Below are 22,973 nucleotides of genomic sequence, written 5' to 3'. Positions count from 1 at the left end.
AAATACCATCGCTATTGATCTCATGCCCATTAACTAGATGATATTTTTGGGAGGGGGAAGGTGGGAAAATCGGGTAACTAGACTATGAACGGCAGCCATATAGTATAGGAATTATTTCACGGTATATGTCACTTGCTACCCCACAACGAGTGCATTCACGACATACTACAAATGACCTAAATCAAAACCATGGCTGAAGACCGAAGTTCTTTGCCCCATTTCACCTATTTGGATAAATTTAGTATAAACTATACTATGAACTTCTACCATATATAATAAGCAAACCTTTGAAATCATATGTCACTTTCCACCATACTTGAAACGGGTATTACAGATGCTATTATGTTACATCTACCCTTACCATAAATGTAGTCACAACACAAAATTTTCTAATAGACTCCTACCATTTCACATATAGGCTAATGTGAAATGTTACCGCATAACTATACTATTTAATTTATTCATATAGTATAGACATCTCTTACAAATCACTATTCATTGTCTCCCCCACAACCCAATCCCACAACAGTATGTTCTCCATCATATGTTTCAATACAGTCATACACTTAGCTAGTTCTCATTTTCATGCTAAAATATTCAACTCATGCATGCAGTTTCCCAATTTTACTTTTTTTCCTCTTTCTCTGTTGCTCCCTTCACAGCGGAACGACGGCTCTGATTTAATTGCAAATCTGGGTTCATCGGAAACTGATGATAACTAACGCTAGTCAATCTAACCTTGCTTCCTGGCCTTCTGATTTGCAACCGCTCGCGCTGCAGGAACCTGCAATTGCTCCCTCCGCCTTAACTATTATTGTCCCTTTGGAACCCTAACTTTTTAGCGATTTGCGACCACGTCTCACACACTCTATTGCGATTTCAAAACTCTGTCTTCTGTCTCGTATGCTTGTGTTTCAAAAGCAAAACTGCATTTTCAATTTCCTAGTTTAACAGAAGAAGCAAACTATCCACTTTCCACGTGCAAATGGGAGCATTTTCGGATAATTACAAAACATTATATAACATATCATAGCCATGTCGGTCTTATGGTTATACACTTAATTTTTTGTTTCTTATGGTCATGCCCCCTAATTTCCCTTTTATCAACCATTTACGCAATTATCTACTTTCCTAATCATGATTGATTTCGATGAAGTAATGTCATTTATCTAATATTATTCGATTGGTTTGGAGTATCGTTTAGTATCTTTATTTTCTTGTTAAAGAAGTATACTATCATTTACCTTGGATTTTCATCAAGAAACATATCATTTGATTTGACGAACAAGTAATTCCACTTATTAGTTCACTTATTTCCTAAAGAGTATATTGCCTAAATTTAGAAAACGCCAATTCAGCAAGATTATTTTCCGTATATACGTCTTTATTTACAGATCCTATACACATTTGTTTCCTGTAAACCAAACCATCCAAAAAGAAAAACTTTTTGGCGTATAATTACACATATGTAAACTTCCAATAAAATACTATTAATATGCAAAGGATAACGATAACATATGGTATCAACAATGTCACTTTAAGAAACGATACAAACTGGTAATTTCAGCATGCAACTTGCTCGAAACAATAATGAATAAAATCTTGAGTAGATAAGTGGGATCTTGAATTCCGACAGGATATACACATTGTTGATTTTTGATTGGTTTCTACAATAACTAAAGCCATATTTAAAAGACTAATAGTAACATATACATATAAAAAAGTCGATAACGCCGATCGAACCCGGCGAAAAGTCCAGTGGCCCAATCGATACGTATTCGGCCAGGCTAGATTGTCAGAACAAGACGATGTCGTTTTCTTCCCGTGAATACCACGCTCCAATAACCTTCTCTCTACGACAAAAGCCACTAGCCTTGTCTCTATTTCTCTCTCCACGAGAGAGAAAAACGAGAGACTTTCCACGTTCGTCGTTTCTCCTCTCCCTCTATATATATTACACTTCTTCTTTCCGTTTTCCTTTTTTTCTCTTCCTCTCTCTCTCAACATTACCTCGCCGGCCGAGTTCTTCTCCGTCTTTAAAGGTCCGTTTTATCCTCTCCTTCTCAGATCTGAGTATATTCTTTGTATTTTCAACGTCTCCTTGTTTTATCGATAATCTTTTTACATCCATAACAACCAACAGTACTAATGGTTATTAATAAAATTTATCTAGATAAGTCTAACCTTTAATTTTCGTTACGTTCCAAGATCATTATCTAACAAAATTAAACAAATCATTTCCCAAGAACGCTCTAATAACTTTAACCTTTTTTTTTTGTTCCAGATCTATACTAAAAACAAAGTTTGTCATTCCCCATGGAGGATCTCCGAGTAAACTCACAAAGCTCGTTATCAGATGTGGACGACCTATCTCGGTTACTTGACCGGCCGCGGCTAAACATAGAACGCAAAAGGTCGTTCGACGAGAGGTCGTTCAGCGAAATGGGAATCATGGACAGCGGCATTAATTCTCCCGGTGGCCGGTCGGGATGGGAAACTCCAGCTTCGTCCACTAGAAACTCGTTCGAGCCGCATCCTATGGTCGCTGAGGCTTGGGATGCTCTACGGCGATCATTGGTTCACTTCCGTGGCCAACCTGTTGGTACTATCGCTGCCTACGACCATGCTTCTGAGGAAGTCTTGAACTATGACCAGGTATCGTTTGTGTAATAACTATTGGTGTGTCCCATAGTTATGTCTGAGGCTCTGTTCTGAAATGATTCATGATGACGTCAGGTCTTAACCAATTACGTTTCTGATTTGTAATAAGCGAATTTTTTTTTTGTATAACTGAAATGTTTTTTTATTATTTTGCATAAACTTCTCTAGAGAAACCTTTTAATAAATGATCCTAAGTTTATTTAAAATGTTTTATTAGGTTTTCGTAAGAGATTTTGTTCCAAGCGCACTAGCTTTTCTAATGAACGGGGAGCCAGAGATAGTCAAGAACTTCCTGCTCATGACAATTCAAATCCAAGGAAGGGAGAAAAGAATCGACAGGTTCAAGCTCGGAGAAGGCGCGATGCCTGCTAGCTTCAAGGTCATTCACGACCCAATCAAGAAAACAGACACTGTCATAGCTGACTTTGGAGAGAGCGCGATTGGAAGAGTGGCTCCGGTTGACTCAGGTTTCTGGTGGATCATTCTCCTCAGAGCCTATACCAAATCCACTGGAGACCTTTCTCTAGCTGATACACCTGAATGTCAAAAGGGCATGAGACTCATTCTGTCTCTTTGTCTCTCCGAAGGTTTTGATACTTTTCCGACACTGCTTTGTGCTGATGGCTGTTCCATGGTCGACCGAAGAATGGTAATCGTTTTCTCTCTCTGTTTCTTCTCTATCATCCAAATTAATAAGAGTTGGTAGGGTTGAAAAACCGGTTCGGTTTAGAGTTATATACCGAATTATAATTAAAATAAATACTTCCGGCTAGTTCATTTTACATACTTCAGTTTGGTTTGGTTCAATTTTTTGATCAAGTTATTCAGTTTGGATGAACATATTTTAAAAATATCAGTTTTAAATACAGTATATTTTTATTTGATATTTCTTTCAATTAAGTTTCATTTAAAATTTCCACACAAATTTAAAAACTAATATTTACCTACTTTTATTTAATTTTTCAAAAAATTTCAAAATTTATACCAATTTATTTATTTAATCTGTAATAAATAAATTAATTAATACAAACAACTTTAAAATTATAAAATAATATTTATTTTAGGGAAATTCTCTCAAATAGATTTTTTTAAGTTTTTGTCACAAAAATAGAACTCAAAAACTAAAATGACCAAAATAACATTTTTTTTTTGATTTTTTTTTTTTAATTTGAAATCCTATCCCCAAAACCTCAGTCCTCAACTCTAAATCCTTAAACCCTAAACCCCATCCCTTAACTATAAACCCTAATGTCTAGATTAATTAATCCTAGGGGTATAAGTATATATTTACTTCTTTTGATAAAACATTTAAGTTTATTTTGGTCATTTTTATTTTTAAGATCTATATTTGTGACAACAACATTTTTAGGTCTATCATAGAGAATTTTTCTTTATTTTATCACAAAAATTTAGTCTAAAATTAGAATTGATTTGAAATTGAGAGATTACAATTAAACATGTTTTCTTATATATATACTTTAGCTATTTCGGTATTGGTTTTGTTTCTTTGGGGTTTTAAGACAAGTTCGGTTCGGTTTGTATACCGAACTAGTGTCTAACATGAAGGAGTCTTGCGTGCGCAGGGGGTTTATGGGTACCCGATTGAGATCCAAGCTCTCTTCTTCATGGCTCTACGATCAGCAATGTCGATGCTAAAGCACGACACTGAAGGGAAAGAGTTCATGGAGAGGATATCTAAGCGGCTACACGCGCTCAGCTTCCACATGAGAAGCTATTTCTGGCTGGATTTTCAGCAGCTCAACGACATTTACCGTTACAAGACGGAGGAGTACTCACACACGGCGGTCAACAAGTTCAACGTCATCCCTGACTCGATCCCTGAGTGGGTGTTCGACTTCATGCCTCTCCGTGGCGGCTACTTCATAGGAAACGTCAGTCCAGCTCGTATGGACTTCAGGTGGTTTGCCCTTGGTAACTGTGTAGCGATACTTGCTTCATTAGCCACGCCTGAGCAGTCGGCGGCCATCATGGACTTGATCGAGGAACGGTGGGAAGAGCTGGTCGGAGAGATGCCGGTTAAGATTTGTCATCCGGCTATTGAGAGTCATGAGTGGAGGATCGTTACTGGTTGTGACCCTAAGAATACTCGGTGGAGTTATCATAACGGAGGTTCTTGGCCAGGTGATTTTTTTTTCTTCTTTTCTTTCTTGAAATTATTCTCTTTTAGATTATGATGAAAGTTTAGATATTTACATCTTTTTACTTTGTGAAAGTCAAGATTTAGTAGGTATCTATATTAGCGTTGATTTGTGGTAAAGTAAGGTATTTAGAAATCTATGTAATTACTTTTAGGCTTAAAAAGTTGGAGACAATATTTTGGAGAAAAAAAAAAGCATAAATCCTTCTTTACGGAAAGTTTTTCATTAGTCAAAATTCATCATAATGTATAAAGTATTTGATTGGAAAAAGAAATAGCTTTTGGTAGATAAATTGTATCTGTGGCTACCAAAACGTATTTCCTTTATGTAATGATGATTATATTTGTTCTTTTTGTTTCTGATTCTTTCTATCCGGCGACCGCGCAGTGCTTTTGTGGCTATTGACAGCAGCGTGCATAAAGACGGGACGGCCACAGATAGCGAGACGAGCCATCGACCTGGCGGAGTCACGGTTGTTGAAAGACGGTTGGCCGGAGTACTACGACGGAAAATCGGGAAGGTTTATTGGAAAACAGGCGAGGAAGTTTCAGACATGGTCCATCGCTGGTTACTTGGTCGCCAAGATGATGTTGGAAGATCCTTCTCATCTTGGAATGATCTCATTGGAAGAGGACAAACAGACCAAACCTGTCATTAAGAGATCTCATTCTTGGACTTGATAATGCTTGTCAATCTTTGAGAATATTCGGCTAAGACTTGTTAGTTTCTAAATTTTGTTTTACAATTTATTTAGTTTGTGTTTAATTATCCTATATCTTTTCACTTTTCCCCTACAAACTCTGAGCACAATCATTCTTTATGTTAGTAAAATTGAGGGTTACTCAATTAGTAATGGGACATATTTTCGGCTAATATAATTTGAAGAATAAAGTGATAACTTGTAGGAAATCATTTAAATAAAGATCCCATAGATAGTTTTATGTTTTCATAACTGTAAAAGCAAACTTATAAATAAGTAACGGCTCTTGAATCATGAGGTTTGCCAGCAATATTTAAAATGATAAAGGATGAGGGGTCATGAAGTGTTTTTGTCTAGAGAACTCATTACCTTAACTAAGATAAACTATATTAGAAAGCAAATATAGTTAGGGAGCATGAATTCATTGGAAGAAAGATAATAAAGAAACAGAAATAAAGGGGGTGTATTCAATTGGGAGTTTTAGGTGATTTGCAATAAAATAACAAATCCACTGTTATTCAAACATGAATTTTAAAATCTCATTTAAAATCCAGTGTTATTGAATTTGACATTTTATGAACTACACTTTCAAATCTAGTGTTATTGAAAATGTTTGGGTAGAGTTCCTTAGTTAAAAATTTTAAAACTCAAATCTCATGGTTTTAGGTGACATTTTAGGGTGGTTTAACAAAATTCATTTTAATCTCTGCGATTAAGTGAAATCATCTAAAACCTCGTTAAAAATCAAATCACCTCAAATTTTGTATTGAATACATCCCCTAAAGATTTACGAGAAGTAAAGTTTGTCTTAATAGGAAAAGGCAAGCAGCCAGAGCAGCAGCAACTACGATCAAGAATGATACGATGAAGATCCACCAGTCACGTTTGTTTAACCTAGGAACCAACAACACATTGGCATTGATATGGCCCAAACCAACGTACTTGCTTAGTGTTTCTCCATTTGCTTTGCTGGCAAAAGCTGCATGATCAATCTTAATCTTGGAGTTATTTGCCTCTCAAAGCATGACTCTACCTGGTACCAAAGTGTCGCGGAGCACATCATCATGAACTATGGCAGCTTTAAAACCAGCTCCAACCACGTTTCGACTTTCTCCTTAAAATTGCACCCTCCTCTTACGATCAAGACGAAACGGGAAATACCACGTAAAGCACTCTTTCTGCTGGCCGAGGTGACTTCAATGATGGAAGTGAAACTGTTCTCATCAGGATTACTTGCATTGTAAGAGCATCGAATCTACATCTCTATATTTTTCTCAAAAATAAAAATTTCTATTATAAAAGTGGAATTATTTCAACGTATGCTTTTGTAATAGAATTTTTTTATTTTAAAAAAAAATATAAAGAAAAATAATTTTTTGTCTCTATATTTAAAAGTGAAAATAACATATCTCTATATGTTCTCCTATAAATAAAAGAATTATATTATACAGTTATACATTGGAAAAAATCCACTTCTATAATAAAATTTATTTATTTTAGAAAAAAATATAGAAATGAAAATGGATTAGAATGGTTTAAGAAAAAGAAAGTTGTGTCATGATGGACAAAAGTTAGAAATAAAGTTATGGAAAATCAAGAACAAAACGACAACTTACAGAAATTAGCTTTCAGATTGATGTTGGAAACCCTTTGCCTTAACCTGCACAAGAAGGCAACAAGATTCCTACTCTCCTAGGCGAGCGCTTTGAGTCAAATCTAATAAAATTTGTTTTCAAATCTGTGAAGTAGGGAAGAAAAGTACTAATTGTGTACTCAGACGGGTTGAGTAAAACCTAATTAAAAATTAGTCCATATGGAAGTGGAAGCAGAAGAGTAAAAAGCAAGTGAAAATATTGATTAAAGAATCGCAGAAAATAACTCACAGAAAGTAGGTTTGATGTCGACGAGAGAATCCGTCCACATATGTAAAAGTACGAGGATCCCAAATACGAGAGCAACCAAATTCATCCGTCCTTCGCTGTTTTTTTTAACGCTGATTTATTATGATATTACAATTATGATATAAGAAAAATTACATAAACAATTCAACAACCGACAATAATCTGACCAGATTTACTTACACCATGTTGAAGATCCCTTGTAAGTCTTTCTTCCGCAATCTGCATAATTGTTTGATAAATCGCTCTCTCCCGGACTTGAAACATGGATTTCCTGTAATCTGCAAAAAATTGCATAGTCTAGGATTCGAACCCCAGACCTGGGTGTAGAAGCCTTTAAACCTTAACCACTAGGTTACGGTGCTTCTACACTGTTAAGAAAATCTATAAATTAAACGTGGAGAAGACCAAACTTTATTGAATTTGTAAACTGGTTGTGTACTCTAATTTCGTATTTATAGCTTTCTTTTGTAGACGGTATTTATAGCTTTTAAAAAACAAATTTCTTTATCTTAAAAGGAAATTTTCTAAACTTAACAAAAAATCAAAATTTTATTTTTATAAAATATTAATAATAAAATTTGTGTCAAAGATAATACCAAATGAAATAATAATTATCCTTTAGTTAGATATTTTTTCTTATGAAAGTGACCGATAAAAGTCACTACAAATACATGCCTCTTTGCTATAGATAAACAATTGTGAATTCATACAAGTCAAAACTTCTTTTTTTGGTGTAAACGTGAAGAACCAAAAAAAGTTTGGAACTTCCGTGGTCATGTCTGATCTATCACTTGTTTTTACCTTTTTAATATGCACAAAAAAACACTTACTTTTAAGTTAATATTCTAGTATTTTATTAGAACGACCGTTTTCATACCAAAAAAGAAAATTTTAATTTATTTTTAATGTTGTTATTGTTTCACAAACTCTTCTTATTCATTATTATTTGAGAGATAAGTGTTGTCATCTCCAATCAAACATTAAGGTAGATTTTGTTTTCACAGTCAAATAATTTCTATGAATTATTAAATTATCAGTATGACAAATTATATCACCTTGCATCATATATCATACTTTAATCTCATGAATCTATATTATTATTTATGAAGTGAATTTGCTGATTTGTCATGCTCTCCGTAATTTTAGTTTTAATCATATTTTATGTCCAATTATTAATTAATTTTAATAAATAAATAATTTTAATGATAAAGTTGATAATTTATAATTATCTTGTGAATAATTAAAAATTCTAACGATAATATCATAGTTCAATTTATATTATATTTACTTTAATAATATTAAAAATATTATATATATGATTATATTATATTTTTTTTAGTAATATTAAACCGACTATTATAATATATGTATATACCACAGAAAACAGAATGAATCATCAATCTTTTAAAATAAATTTCTTATGACAATCAAAATCACTGATTGTGATAATTTCTAAACAAGTTGGCAAAGAGTTCAAAAATATTTATATTATTATTTGCGAATTGATTTTTTTCATTCTCACGTTAAAAGTTAGAGTGTTTAAAGTCTTTATTATCCTTAATAAATAATTAGATTGAATTTGTTAATATATAATTACCCATAAATTCAAACCAAATTTCGTTAATTTGATAATCATCATTATCTAAAAAGATTTTGTATTATGTTATCCAAAAATATTTACATCATAATATTTTTAAAATAAATATAATCCATGTATATAGTTTTATGTATATATGAATGTATTCAAGTTTATTTTACGTAATAAAAGATATTTTATTAAAATAAAAACTTTATTGTGTATAAAATTAATATTTAATTAATTATTAAATATTTCAAAAAATAAAAAAATATTTTATTTTAATGATTTTTGAACTGATACTATATCTATTTAGTTAAAATTTCTGTAAAATTATTAAGCCCGCAAGTGCAGGAAAATCACCTAGTTAAATGATAAATATGACAGATTATGTCTCATCAGATAATTCTGTAGACTTTACCTCTAATATAATTTAATTATGTCTGTTAAGTTTTGTATTTAATTTATGCATTTATATTTTCTCTTTAAATTATGCATTTAAACTTTGCATCTAAATTTTTTATTTTATTTTTATACTCATATTTTATGAATACATTTATTATGTCAAATTTTAGCAAATCTCAAAATCACCGTTTTTACTATATGTGTGAATAATTGTATGATATAGGCAATAGGTGCAACGATACACCTAAAAACTGTGAACATCCATTGAAAGAGATAGTGTTTCAAAGGATCTTGGAAGGATCTTATATGAACATTATATCTAGTTGTTAATTTAAAATAAAATTAGATTACACTAAATTTAATTTCTTTAGAAAAAATGTTTGATGATTTAAATCCAACTGATTCAATTTTTACAAAAAAATAAGTTGACCAAGCAAAATAAACTCACAAATCCAGTGTGATCGTTCTCATGTAACCCTAAAGATGGAAAGCTCAATCCAATTGATGATCGAGTCGATCCCAAAATCATACAACCAAAAGCACAAATAAGCTCGCATATTATAGATACGGAAGTGAGGAAGTATGGATGAAACAACGATGGTTGTGCAATGCCTACTAGTCATACTGCAAAATATGGAGAATACAAATGTTGCTAACCACAAAAGGTGATGGTAGGATTGTCCACCCTTCATCCCGAAGGAAATAGCGTAGAAAACGAGCGCTACACTGAATAACAGTGTCCTACACCCATCAATGGTCAAATATTCTCCTTCATACACCATACGACCAACATAAAAGGGAAGTACCATTAGGTCTCTGGTCTAGTATATTGTGTCACAAGGCTCAGCCACGTAAAACATTCCTTATTTTGGCCCAGGGACGTCAATGATGGAGGTGAAATTGTTTTTATCAGGATTATTTATGTTGTAAGAAACGAAAAATTGTATCGTAATTAACCAATTGATAAAAGTTGGAAACAAAGTTATGGAAAATCAAGAACAAAAGGACAACTAACAAAAATTAGCTTCGGAATTTATGTTGGAAGCCATCAAAATCACTTTGCCTGAAACTGCACAAGAAGAACACAATGGAAAGGTGAAATAGTAAAAAGATAGCAACAAGATTTGCCGTCTCCATTATAAATGAGTCCAAACAAATACCAACCAACCATATTTGTTTAAAAATATGTGAAATAGGAAAGAAAAAGTACTAGGTGTGTACCCAAACTCAGACATTTTGAGTAAAACCTAACTAAAAAATTAGTCTTTGCCCATACAACGATTCAGAACTACATATAGAAGATCAAAAAACCCTCATAGAAAACAATATATAAAATGAAGAAAAATCAAAAGAAGCAGAAGACGTAAAAAGCAAGTGGAAATACTGGTAAAAAAATCAGAGAAAATAACTCATAAGATTTAGGTTTCATGTGGACGAGGAATCGGTCAAGATATATAAGAGTATGAGGAGCCCGGATATGAGGGAAAATAGATCATCTGCTTTGTCTTCACTGTTGAGAAAATCCACAAACTAAACGTGAAGAAAACTAAAAAAAAATAGAGAGAGAACTCTACTGAGACAAATATTAGTTTCTAGAGTTTATATATTGATTGTATGAATAAATAATTTATAAATTTTATACTTTTTATTAGCTTCAAAATCTTGATTTATTTATAGATTTATAAACCTAAATTTTCAATAAAATTTTAATAATAAAAATTAGATGTAGTTATTAATTTAAGGTAAATTACACTAAATTTAAAATCTAGTAAGATAATGTTTGATGAAAACACAGTTTGGGGGTGAGAATGGATGAGTTAAAAAGAAACAAATTCTCTTGAATTTATTTATTGTGGTGTGATAGAGTCCAATTTCATTGGCGGAAGTTGACAAAGATGAAGATGAATCCAGGACAGTGGCAAGTGATCCAGTTTTCCAAATTGTAAAAAAAAAAAAAGAAGTTGATCACGCAAGAAACTCACAAATCCAGAGATGACTCAGTTATAATAAAACTTAGAAATCCAGAAATATGAAATTTTCTAAGCTTTGAAGCCTAATTCTTTAAGGGTGTGATTATCTTTCCAGCCATGACATTCCACCAAATACTAAAGATATAAATCATCCATCGATCATACAACAAATCAGATATAAGATCTGAGATAAGAAAGCGAGGTAGTATGGCGGTCAGACTGAACTGGAGAAACAAGGTGTGTATTGTGCATGTTAACTCCACTATAGCCGAAGGATAAGACAACGAAGGTGGATTCTAGCCTACGTTGCGGACCCCAAAAATTTATGGTAGCATCTTTTGTCACTCACCCATATAGCAATGGCGAAGTAAACAAGTGCTAAAGTAAAAGACAGTTTCGTACATCCTTCAATCTTCAAACAATCTCCTTTGTAAACCATATAGAACCTTACGGCATACTAATTTTACTCAGAACTTAAATCTCTTCCAGAGAATAGTCCATAACAATTTCTTCATTTTATATTATGTCATCGAAGATTTTTACAATGTTAACCACCGTAATGCGTTTTTCTTATGCCGTGATTACTGGCCCCGTCAGAGTGTATGTAATTGTTCGTATAAGTCACGCTGATTATTAAGTTCAATAAAAGCTTAATTTGTATATTTATTTTTTCCGCGAATGATTGTATCGATTCAAAAACTTGTATAATAATTTGTTTTCTAACTAACTGCATGTGCAACATCATTACTTTTATTTTTTTTGAAAAAGGGCATTGCAACATCATTACTTTCTCCTCTCAATTCGTACTATCATTATTTTCCGCATTTTTTTGATTGTTCTTATATACCTTGAATTCAACATTTTATTATATGTATCCTTTTCAATTATTCACTGATCACAGATTTGGTTACTTACCACCCAACATCTCACATGTTGGCTTTATCTATCTTCTATCCCATTTCTCACATGCTTATATTCTAGACTTCGACCTGGATTATTGTTTTTTCGAATCAAAGTAGAGGTAACTCGTTCGTAAAGTATTGAACAGAGAATCCGTGTATGTCCAGTCTCAGCAAAGTCCAAGTTAATTTGTCAAATGCTAAAAATATAGCTGTTTTTAAAATGTAAATTGAGAATTATAAAAAGAGTTTTAAATTTGTATTTATACTCAGTACGTACATATGTGATCACAAGTATTTAAACCTATTTTAAATTTTCCTTTTTTATTTTCGTTTTACGTATGTAAATGAAATCATATATATGTATATTTTTGTGAAGCAAATATATTGTTGGATTGTTTGTTTGTTTTTCAAAAGTGCTACTTTTATTTTTCTATTTCCATATAATTGTGTATGAAAAGGTTTAAGGCCACCAACATAGGCTTCAATGTTACAAAAAAGGATTAAACGGTTCAGTGAAATAAGAGCTGTCTCTAGAATCTAGATGCATATGATAATCCAATATTTTATATCTGTAAAACGTACCTGCATCTACTTACTGTTATTAAACCAGCTTTTAGGTGAGATTCTACCTAAGAAAACCTAAACTACGATTTCATGATACATTATTTTTAAATAAAATATGTTTAGTTTAGCAAAACAAAAAAGGGAAAATTGTATTTTTAGAGCAAAAAAATGATAACTATGTCATTTTAGACTAATATCTATTTTGTGTCATTTTTGCCTATAATACCCTTAAATATTTTTGAAAATAAATTTAATAAATAGTTTTGCAAACAAAAAAAAGTTGAAAAAATAGTAACTATTGATAAAATACATATATGAACTTAGTGGTATTTTTTTCAGTTCTAAAAATGTTTAAATCATAATTTTCAGATTATGTTCTAAATAAATTAGAAATGGCATTCTACGAAGTAGAAAACGAAATCCACTATTTTCATTGAATCTACAATGTTTAGAATACGTGATCTACATAAATAAGAGTATTCTAAAAATATTTAGAATACACATTTAGCGCTTAACCTACCGATCTAAAATCTTTAGAAATCAAAATCTACATATTACTATAATTCTAAAAACATGTAGAAACCGATTTCTACATATTAGTTGTATTTTATGGATAAGAAATCAGTTCCTAAAAATATGGAAACAAAATATTTGAGAATATTCACTTTCATATTTTGAAAAAATCGATTTAAAAAGAAAAAAAACAAAAAAAAAGTGGTAACCTTCTTCTCACAGTCTTCTATATTCCATTGATTGTTCACAAAATTTTCACAAAATTTTCACATTATTTCTACCATGATTCATATCTATGCTTCCATTGATCGATCGGTCTATAATTTGAGATCGGTCGATCTGTATGAAATCGATCTTTGCCGATCGAGTGAAATAGACCAGGTCGATCAGTATATGCTCTGCATTTTTTTTGTTCTGGATAATGATCAGGATCGATCGATCCGTTCGACCTTGTAATTTCGGATCGATCGATCTCGCTTGATCGAACCCATTATTTATTATATTTAAAAATTACAATTTTAAGGGCATTATTGTCATTTTGAAAATAATTAGTCTAATGAAACATAAAGTATATGAAATTAGTCTAAAGGGACATAGTTATTATTTTTTGATTTAAAAAATAATTTTTCCAAAAAAAAATATGTTTAAGGAAATCACATGCTGAAACCAGACTGTAGCTGACACAATGGAACGTTACCTGATTTCCACACTCCACTCTAAAAGTTTAAAATAATGGTGATGATTACTTCCTGAAATTATTTAGCGAGTGATTTGTACGTATATCATCACTACAATCACTCTTAGAAAAAATGATGATATGATTAACAAAAAAATGTGACATAGATCTTTTTAATTATAACATGACATAAAAATAATTATCACATAGTTCAGTTATAGAAATAAAAATATAAAGTAATTAGTATATAATCACTACAATAATTATAAAGCATAAGAAATTTTTTAAATATTAGATTTGATTTATTATAAACTTTCGAAATGAACAAATTAATAACAAAATCCTCTAGAGATTATTTACCAAGAGGTTTTTACATGTGTCATAACTACAATCACTCTTAGAATAAATAATGACATGTCTAACAAAAAATGTGACATAGATCATATCTTTCTTAACTATGCCATGTCATAAAATTAATTATCACATAATTCAGTTATAGAAATGAAAATATAGGATAGTTAGTGTAGAGTCACTACCATAGTTACAAAATATAAGAAATAATTTAAATATTATATTTGATTTATTATAAACTTTCAAAATGAATAAATTAATTAAAAAAAAATCTAGAGATTATTTACCAAGTGATTTGTACATGTGTCATTACTACAACCACTCTTAAAAAAATAATGACATGGCTAACAAAAAATGTGATATAGATCTTTCTTAACTATGACATGTCATAAAATTAATTATCAAATAATCCAGTTATAGATATGAATATATAAGGTAATAAATATATAGTCACTACTATAGTTATAAAACATAAAAAAAATATAAATATTAGATTTGATTTATTATAAACTTTCGGAATGAACAAATTAATGACAAATTTTTTAAAAAAATATTCATTTCTTTATTATAAGTTTTATGAATAAATTATTTTATATACCGTTCATGTTTATTATTTTATGAACTATAATGTATACATGGTATTATAATTTATGTTTAAAATATAAAATAATAAAATACAGAAAACATATGTAAATAGTTTTTATAGTATTTTTTATTCTGCAAATGAAACTTATATGCAAACTACTTATGTTTTATATCTATAAAATTTAATATACTTTTACAATTTTTTTAAATATATGCTATTGCTTTAAATAATTATATCATTCATTTTAAATAATATCATATATATATATTATTTACCAATTGTTTGTTTAAGTTTAAAATTAGTTTAAAAATAAAATGATGTCATAAATTATTTTTAAAATGTGATATATCTGTTTATCATTATAAACAACAATAAAAATTTGTATAAAACTATTATTTCAGAAAAACAAAATAAAATTCATTCATTTAAACCAAATGCCAATGTAGATTAAAAATTTCATAAAATAAACAGAATCTTAATTACAAATGACTATTTTATATATTTTAAAATTGAATAAAATTTAATTAAATAAAAATTAATGTAATAATTTTTTTTAAGTTATCATATTTTTGCATGGCGCATGAAAATATCTAGTTTGTTATTATTATAACTTTTTTTTATTATTACCATAACGGGCTTCTCTTCTAAGAGCTTAATGTGTAAATCTCTATTTTTAATTGCTGACTAAGGGTGTTTTTAAAGAAAAAATTGCTGACTAAGAGCATTTCCAAAAGACACTTTATAATTTCAAATATGAAGTTTTTTGCTCTCCAAAAAGAAACTTCAAATGAAACTCTATATTTGAAGTTTCACTTCTCAAAACTTCAAATTTGAAGTGTCATATTTTTATTTGCATTTTGATTCCTACAATCACACATCACCTTTATGATTCATAATATTTTATCGTTTATTGTTTTAATCCTTAAAAAATTATATCACATAAATATTTTAAATTTGTTTACAGATTTTAAATTTTACACATAAAATTAAATAAAACTTTAAAATAAAATTTAAAATATTTTAAACTAGATTTAAACAACAATAATATACAAAAAAAAAACTTAACAAAAAAGATTTTAACAAATTACATGAAGACATAACTATTACACAAATTTAAATATTACAACAACAGTAATAGTCAGAGGTAAGTTTGATCTGGAACCTTCAAAATTTTCAAATATTGTCCAATTTGTTTTGTGTAACTTGAAGATGGTTGATGTTGTTGTTTTTGATGTCTTTTCATACAATTCTTTCTTATTCATATCGAATATATTCACAAGTATTAATATCATCGAAAATAAATTAGTCTTTTAGCAATATTTTATGTTTCTCTTTTACTTTTTTGTTCCGGTCTAGTGTATTTACAAGTATCAATATCACCCGATTTTAACAACTTTTAGCTCGTATTTTACAAAGTAAAAATGAGAAGAACCATTTTTACTTTGAAATGCACTAATAGGTCATATATGCATTATGGAAATCATTTTATGGAATAATATGGTATTTTGTTTGAAGTTTAATATTAATTACGTTATTTTTTATTTAAATTTTATATTTTAATAGAATATTTTATTAATTAATATTTTTGTAATATATTTATATATGTGCTAGTTTTTACAATTTTTTTATGAATATTAAATTAGTTATGATAAATATAAGGACCATATTATAAAATACATATAGTATTGAAGTTGAGTTTGAAGTTTTGGTTTTGAAAAAAAATACCTTTAAACTTTAGATATAGAGTTTTGAAAACTTCAAAATAGAGTTTATTTTTAGAAGATGCTCTAAGGATCCATATCCACTAATGTAACGCGAATATTTTAGCTGGTTTGAAAAAAAAACCCTAGAAAATATTATTTTGTTAATATATTTAGCTATCAACTTGGTGTCATTATGTGATATTCTACACGTCTCTACTTGTCATTCCTCTGCTAAAAAAAAACGAAACCGGGAAACGAAGTGGAATCCATCCACGTTGACTTTAAAATTTCTTTGTATAGGAGTATAGGGATAAGAACTTACTTCTGTGAACCACATCTTGGTGGCACAGTGGTTTCCACTAGAGGAGGAGTTGCCATGTTGGTCCAGATCAGGGATCGATTTCTCTCTAGTGCGAAATTATTGGCTCCACATGTGGCCACGCGGATATGGACCCATGCTTACGGTCCATTTGAATACCCGGGAGAGGATCCATCCGTGGGTTACACCTCCCACACGGAGGTTAGGTCTGTGTCTTTAATAGATCCGGGTTTAACCCTTTTCTTTTACAAAAAAAAAAAAAAAAACTTACTTCTGTGGACAACACTTGGTAACAAGTCAACTGATAACTTACATGTGTGTCAGTCTAGAGAGATTTTGTGTTTTGAGATCCCTCCAAATTTAATCACATGTTTGCATGCCTTTTGCAAGTACAATCGAATTGCATCTACTTTAAAGTCTGAAATAAGTTAGTAACCAATATGTAAATGATAGAACACAAGACCTAAATTTATTCCTAAGTATTTACATTTTACCTATACACCATAGATGTGAAATATGGTCTTAATTGTAATAAACTAATGAAAGAAACTTATATCTAATTTTCTTCGAACTTACCTGCCAGCACAACTTATTTCAAAACGAGAAGTGTTCACATTCGATATATATATTCTTTTTGTTTTATATGTCGTTTAAATTCTTTCAACAGAGATTAAAGAAATCATGATACTAAAACATAAGTTATCTTTTTTTTTTTTAACGTTGATTTATTATGATATTACAGTTATGAGAAAGATTACATAGACGATCCGACAACCGACAATACTACTTGCCTTATAAGGATCTACGCCTAACTGCATCACCTGAGCCGTCCTACGAAGATCACGCCTGACCGAGTTTACTTGCACCATGTTGAAGATCCCTTGTAAGCCTTTCCTCCGTAGCTTGCATAATTGTTTAATAAATCGCTTTCTCCGGGAATTGAAACCTGGACCTGCTGGTGTAGAAGCATTAGTGAACCCTTAATCAAACCATTGGACTAAGGGAGCTTCCACAAAACATAAGTTATGTTACCAATCAAATTGTGTCACGTAATCCATATTTACAAAATAAAAAAATGTATCCCACGAATCCTACTACTCTCAATCCTCCTTCTTCCTCCACAAGTTTCTTTCTCTATTCCTATATATTTCTAAAATTTAGTACGACAAATGACATCGAAGTCTCTAATACACTAAAATTGTGCCTTTACTAGTGCAAGCTAACAGTGTAAATGTAGTATTTGAGATTCAATTCCAGAGGACCATTTTACACTTTATCTTTATGAGTTTAATATTCTTACTAAAACAATATGAGGATTTTGAATTTAAAGAAGCGAAATAAAGAAGTAACAGATTGGATTAAGGTTTTCAGATTAATGAGAATGCTAGCCTAGGGTGGGTTGATCGAGTGTTAAACAAGTGTGAGCCAAACAATTATTCAAGTTCAATTTAGCTCTAGTCTAGAACTCGGATCACTTAAGATATATCAGTCCATTGTCGTGGTGCTTCACCTTTTGTCAATCGATCTCAGTACCTAAACTCTCGTTTGGACTGAGACGCGATGAAAAATATTAAGATCAAGTCTGATCTGTTCACGAAACACCCTGACATCTACTTTCGCTGGTTAGGGATGCAAGGCTCATTCATAACAGATTTAACAACCTATTACACGGTTAATGAATAGGTTAAACCTAGGATCTAACAATAACTGGGTAGTTTAATGCAAGCAATAAGAACATTTATGAATGAAGACAATTGAATGATTAACTTATTTATGTTTGGCTCACAGATCTAACACCCTAACCCCCTAGACTAAGCAAGCTGACTACTCAGCCATGAAGCAAGAAAACACAGAGACAGAGACTGAATAAAACATGTGTAGATAAAATAGAATAAGGGTTCAGGGGGTTCTTCTCTATGGTGAGAGAGATGGAGCCTTCTCCGTTTACAAAGTATCAAATCACAAATTTCTAAAAGCTCAAGTCTGGTTCTTTGTCTCAAAAACAGCGTAGAATGTAAAAAGAAAGAGAAAAATATGATATATCAAAGCCACAGGCGGCTGGGAGAAAAAAATGAGATAATTATGGCAAATCCTATAATGACTTGTAGTTTCCTTAAAAATCTCTGCCGCGGGAACAAGTACTCGGGGTGCTCCGCTCGATCGGGAACAGTCGTCAGACTGTTCAGCGTGAAAAACTCCAAATTATACTCTTTTCTTCATGCACCCTTCTCTTGCTCAGCAACTTACTCTAGACCTGAAAGGACTAAGAATTAACTAGACAGATTCGATAACTGACTGAAAACATTTTGAAAACATATATACAAAGGTGTTAAAAACACCATATATCAGTCTCGATCAATAGAAAATAGATTAGAAATAAAAATTACACTCTTTATTTTTCAATTTCAATACCATAATACAAAATTGTGGATGTATATAATGTTACAAGTCAGTGCTGAGTTCCATTAGACTGTATTCTCCAGTGATTCTATCTTTCTTTTTTGTGGCTAAGAAAGTTTAAGAAAAAGTGGATATGATGGATTTCAATTACTGGAGATTAATTCAACCAGTTTAAAGAGATTTAAATAAGATCCGGCTAAAAAAAGAGAAAAGAGGAAGATAGAACACGCATACATGGTAAAATATGAGGAACAAATTCTGATAAAAGGTAAAAGTGCTTATGTTCTAATTGTTTTCCTACTGCACAATAGTTTAATTTTAACAACAAATTGTACATTGAAAACACCATTGAAGTACTACAGTGGATATAGTGACTATGAATGTAGTAAGAGAAATTAGCCATGGCTTGCAAGTTAAAAATTAGTAAAAACACATGAAGAGGACATAAAAAGTAAAATAAAACTTTCAAACTAATATTTGTGTTTAGTGAGCTAATTAAGATCAAGGTAACTTTTTAAAACCAATCTAACTTCATTTTATTTTATATTGCGGTTAACTAGAGAAACTGATAAGTTTAATGGTTTGTTTATGTATGCTCATATTCTTATGACTAATCAAATTTTATAAATGTAGTTTTAATCTTTATATATAAAGAAGGGTTTGAATCTCTCCCAGCTATGCCACATGGGATGCCAGCACAACAATTCTCTCTCTCAACGTCTGACACGTGTCGAATAAATGAAACGCAGCGATTCATCACTTAAGTTGCGTTTTGTTTCATCATGGGCCTTCGTGTTTTTATGGGCCTTCGTGTTTTTATGGGCCCTTCTATCTACTTCATATTGTTTTTTTCTTGAAACCTCCGTTGAATAAATAAACTTATGTGAGTGTGACATGTGGCACTATAGTTTTCTTTCTTCGTTCATATCGTCGATGGTACCTTAAATCATCTCATTAAATTATTTATTCCTCTTTAAATCCAATCCACACCCCCCACTGCGTTACAATAAATTCACCCAAGCCTCCTCCTACTATTTACTCCTATAAATAGGAATATCGATTTTGATAATTCTCATCAGTTCATCCAAATTATGTATATCTCTTGCTTCCAAACTACTGCGCTTCAACGTACCAGAGATTTTCCAATACACGAATCAATGTTCGATTAGGTGGGTTTAGAACCTGAAACCATAAATGGACGCGTTGATGTGGCCATGTGGGAGTTTGAGAGAAACAGAGACTCTAATCGCTGAGACATGAGATAAGAAGCCACTACTTTGAATCCGATGGTGAGCGGCTTGAATCTGAGATAAATCGTAGAAATCTTTTCATTTGTGAAAGTCACAGACTCACATCCAGTCTGGGAAATCATGAAGAAGTTTTTGAAGCTTATAAGCTGGTGTAGTTTTGTGTATTAATAAATACTGCCATGGTGAAGCGTCTAAGGAAAAAAAATAAGAAGGACAAGAAGAATATAACCAATCGTTTACAGAGACAAGAAAATATAAAAAATGAATTGGTGTGGAATCTTATAAAATAAATAGAAAAATATCTATAATTTTGATTTTACCACTAAAAAAAAATTGAAAATTTTAAGAGAATTCGAAAAGTCAATGAGAGAGAGCGAGAAAGTCGAAGGACATGACTAGGAGAATAGAAAAATGTTTTTATTAAAATGGTGACATGAGGAGAAGAGTGATCGCAGATTCACAGCTGTAGACATTCACATGCCACATTGTATCCTCTTGCTTTAGTTTTATCCACAAAATTACAATGGTACCATCTTTATGTATCTTTAGTGTTTAGTTTGATTTCAATTCAAATAAAACAAATGCTTTCAAGAAAGAAACTGTCTGAAAATATAGTAGGATGTATTAGTTGATAAAAAAGTGGGATCTATTAATATAGCTATTTTACAAAAAAAAAAAAAAGAATTACATGTAAAATTAAATGCAGAGATTAAAAATAATAAATACTTAATTACAATTAATGTCTTAAAATATACTCATATTAGATAATAAATGAAATCTAAAACACATAAAATTAACAAATATTAACGTTGAACTAAATAATTTAACAAAATGAGAAGCAGCTTTTTTTTCGAACTGAAATTAACTGAAAACGTAATCTACTCAAACCCTAATGGAAACTATTTATAAAACTGAAAACATTTAATTATAGAGAATACAGAAACAAATCGAATGCATTTGTATAAGTATTCTATAAACACCAATTTCATATACTAAGAAGATAAAATAAGGAGTTCAAAAAAAAAAAGATGAAACAAGAAGAATCTCAATTTGAGTGAATGCTTTAACGAATCTAATTAAAAAAGCACATATGCATTTTTTTTGAAGTGATAAGAGCTTAGAGAGCCTTCCCTAAATCACTATGAAAATATTTCTCTATCCAAAACGGTCATGTTTTGAGATGGACGCACATTCTAAATATTAACTCATTCTAGGTGAAACCATAGTAAAATGTATTCATATGACACCCTACAACGAGAGAGCTGCAACTACTTTTTTATTGATCAAAAACAAAAATATGACACCCTACAAAAAGTAAAAAAGTCTTACCAACAGAGAAAATATTAGATACATTTGATAAAAATATTTTGCATATGTATATATTGTTTTCAAGCATTCATGAATAATCCACTTAGATTTTGTATGAAATGGAACTGAAAAAAATCCAATTTAAATTTATTACTGAATAATAGAACCGTTTCATTCCAAACTCTTCTCCAACTTACTATTCTTTTTTTTGTTTGTACCAACATTTTTTCACCTTTAAATCTATGGATCACTCAGACAGATTTTTTTCATACTTCAAGATTTTATAAATTTTGAGATTTTTCATGTAAAATTTCAAAAGACAAAAAAGCAAAAGAGAAGAAAAAATTATTTGTTTTCGAAGTAAAGAGACATTTTTTCACGTTGAAAAGGACTGAGTTTACAAATGATAACAAGCTTACTTTACGATAATACATTAATACTCTTTTATTTTTCGAATCCAACTGTAAATAACAGTGAAAGATAATTTATGGAATCAAAGAATCAGATTTAGATTAAGGTTATAACTAATAATTGGATGTTTCTTTGTTAAAAACAGTAGAAGCAACAATCGCTATAAATTAAATTAAAACAAACTTTAAAACAAAGTATAATACTTATATTTTATAAATTTTAATAATTAATTAAATTTATGATTTCTAATCTAGGTAATCGAATAAATAAATAAAATTTCGTGATAAAAATATGCAACTATATTTATTTTGTTAAGAATGACTTAAACATTTAAAATATAATTGAATTATTTATATATTTTTTGTCCGTCCGTAGGGCGGGTTCACCCTAGTTGTATATAAGTGAGACTTAGTCTTATTTGTAAGCATAAGCAAAATTCTACGCATGATCAATACTAGTTAATACACCATTTTATTTGTTTTGTTTATTAATGAGTTAAAATGTAATGTTAAAAATGGAAAAAATTATCAAACATTTGCATTGAAAATATAAAACAACATTTATAATGAAACAAATTGTAAAGTCTACAACAATATTTAAAATAAATTAGAAGGAGTT

General features: G+C 30.5%; 1 protein-coding gene across 1 annotated transcript; it reads left to right on the top strand.

The window, feature by feature from the left end:
• The first annotated feature begins 1,899 nt into the window (after positions 1-1,899).
• Positions 1,900-5,669, top strand: LOC106296094 (probable alkaline/neutral invertase D). The gene is made up of 5 exons (XM_013732150.1): positions 1,900-2,042; positions 2,285-2,655; positions 2,879-3,310; positions 4,245-4,803; positions 5,208-5,669. The coding sequence occupies exons 2-5, from the start codon at positions 2,317-2,319 to the stop codon at positions 5,498-5,500; spliced, it is 1,623 nt and encodes a 540-aa protein (XP_013587604.1). The 5' UTR covers positions 1,900-2,042; positions 2,285-2,316; the 3' UTR covers positions 5,501-5,669.
• The last annotated feature ends 17,304 nt before the right edge of the window (positions 5,670-22,973 follow it).

This window comes from Brassica oleracea, chromosome C5 (assembly GCF_000695525.1).
Source record: "Brassica oleracea var. oleracea cultivar TO1000 chromosome C5, BOL, whole genome shotgun sequence".
Lineage (NCBI taxonomy): Eukaryota > Viridiplantae > Streptophyta > Magnoliopsida > Brassicales > Brassicaceae > Brassica > Brassica oleracea.
The sequence above is the reverse complement of the archived record's forward strand: the minus strand, read 5'-3'. Positions and strand labels throughout refer to the sequence as shown.

Excerpts from the sequence above, each read along its gene's own strand:
- LOC106296094 (XM_013732150.1), top strand. The coding sequence starts at position 2,317 with ATGGAGGATCTCCGAGTAAACTCACAAAGCTCGTTATCAGATGTGGAC. Across the intron at positions 2,656-2,878 it reads AAGTCTTGAACTATGACCAG|GTTTTCGTAAGAGATTTTGT; the intron begins GTATCGTTTGTG and ends ATGTTTTATTAG. Across the intron at positions 3,311-4,244 it reads CCATGGTCGACCGAAGAATG|GGGGTTTATGGGTACCCGAT; the intron begins GTAATCGTTTTC and ends TTGCGTGCGCAG.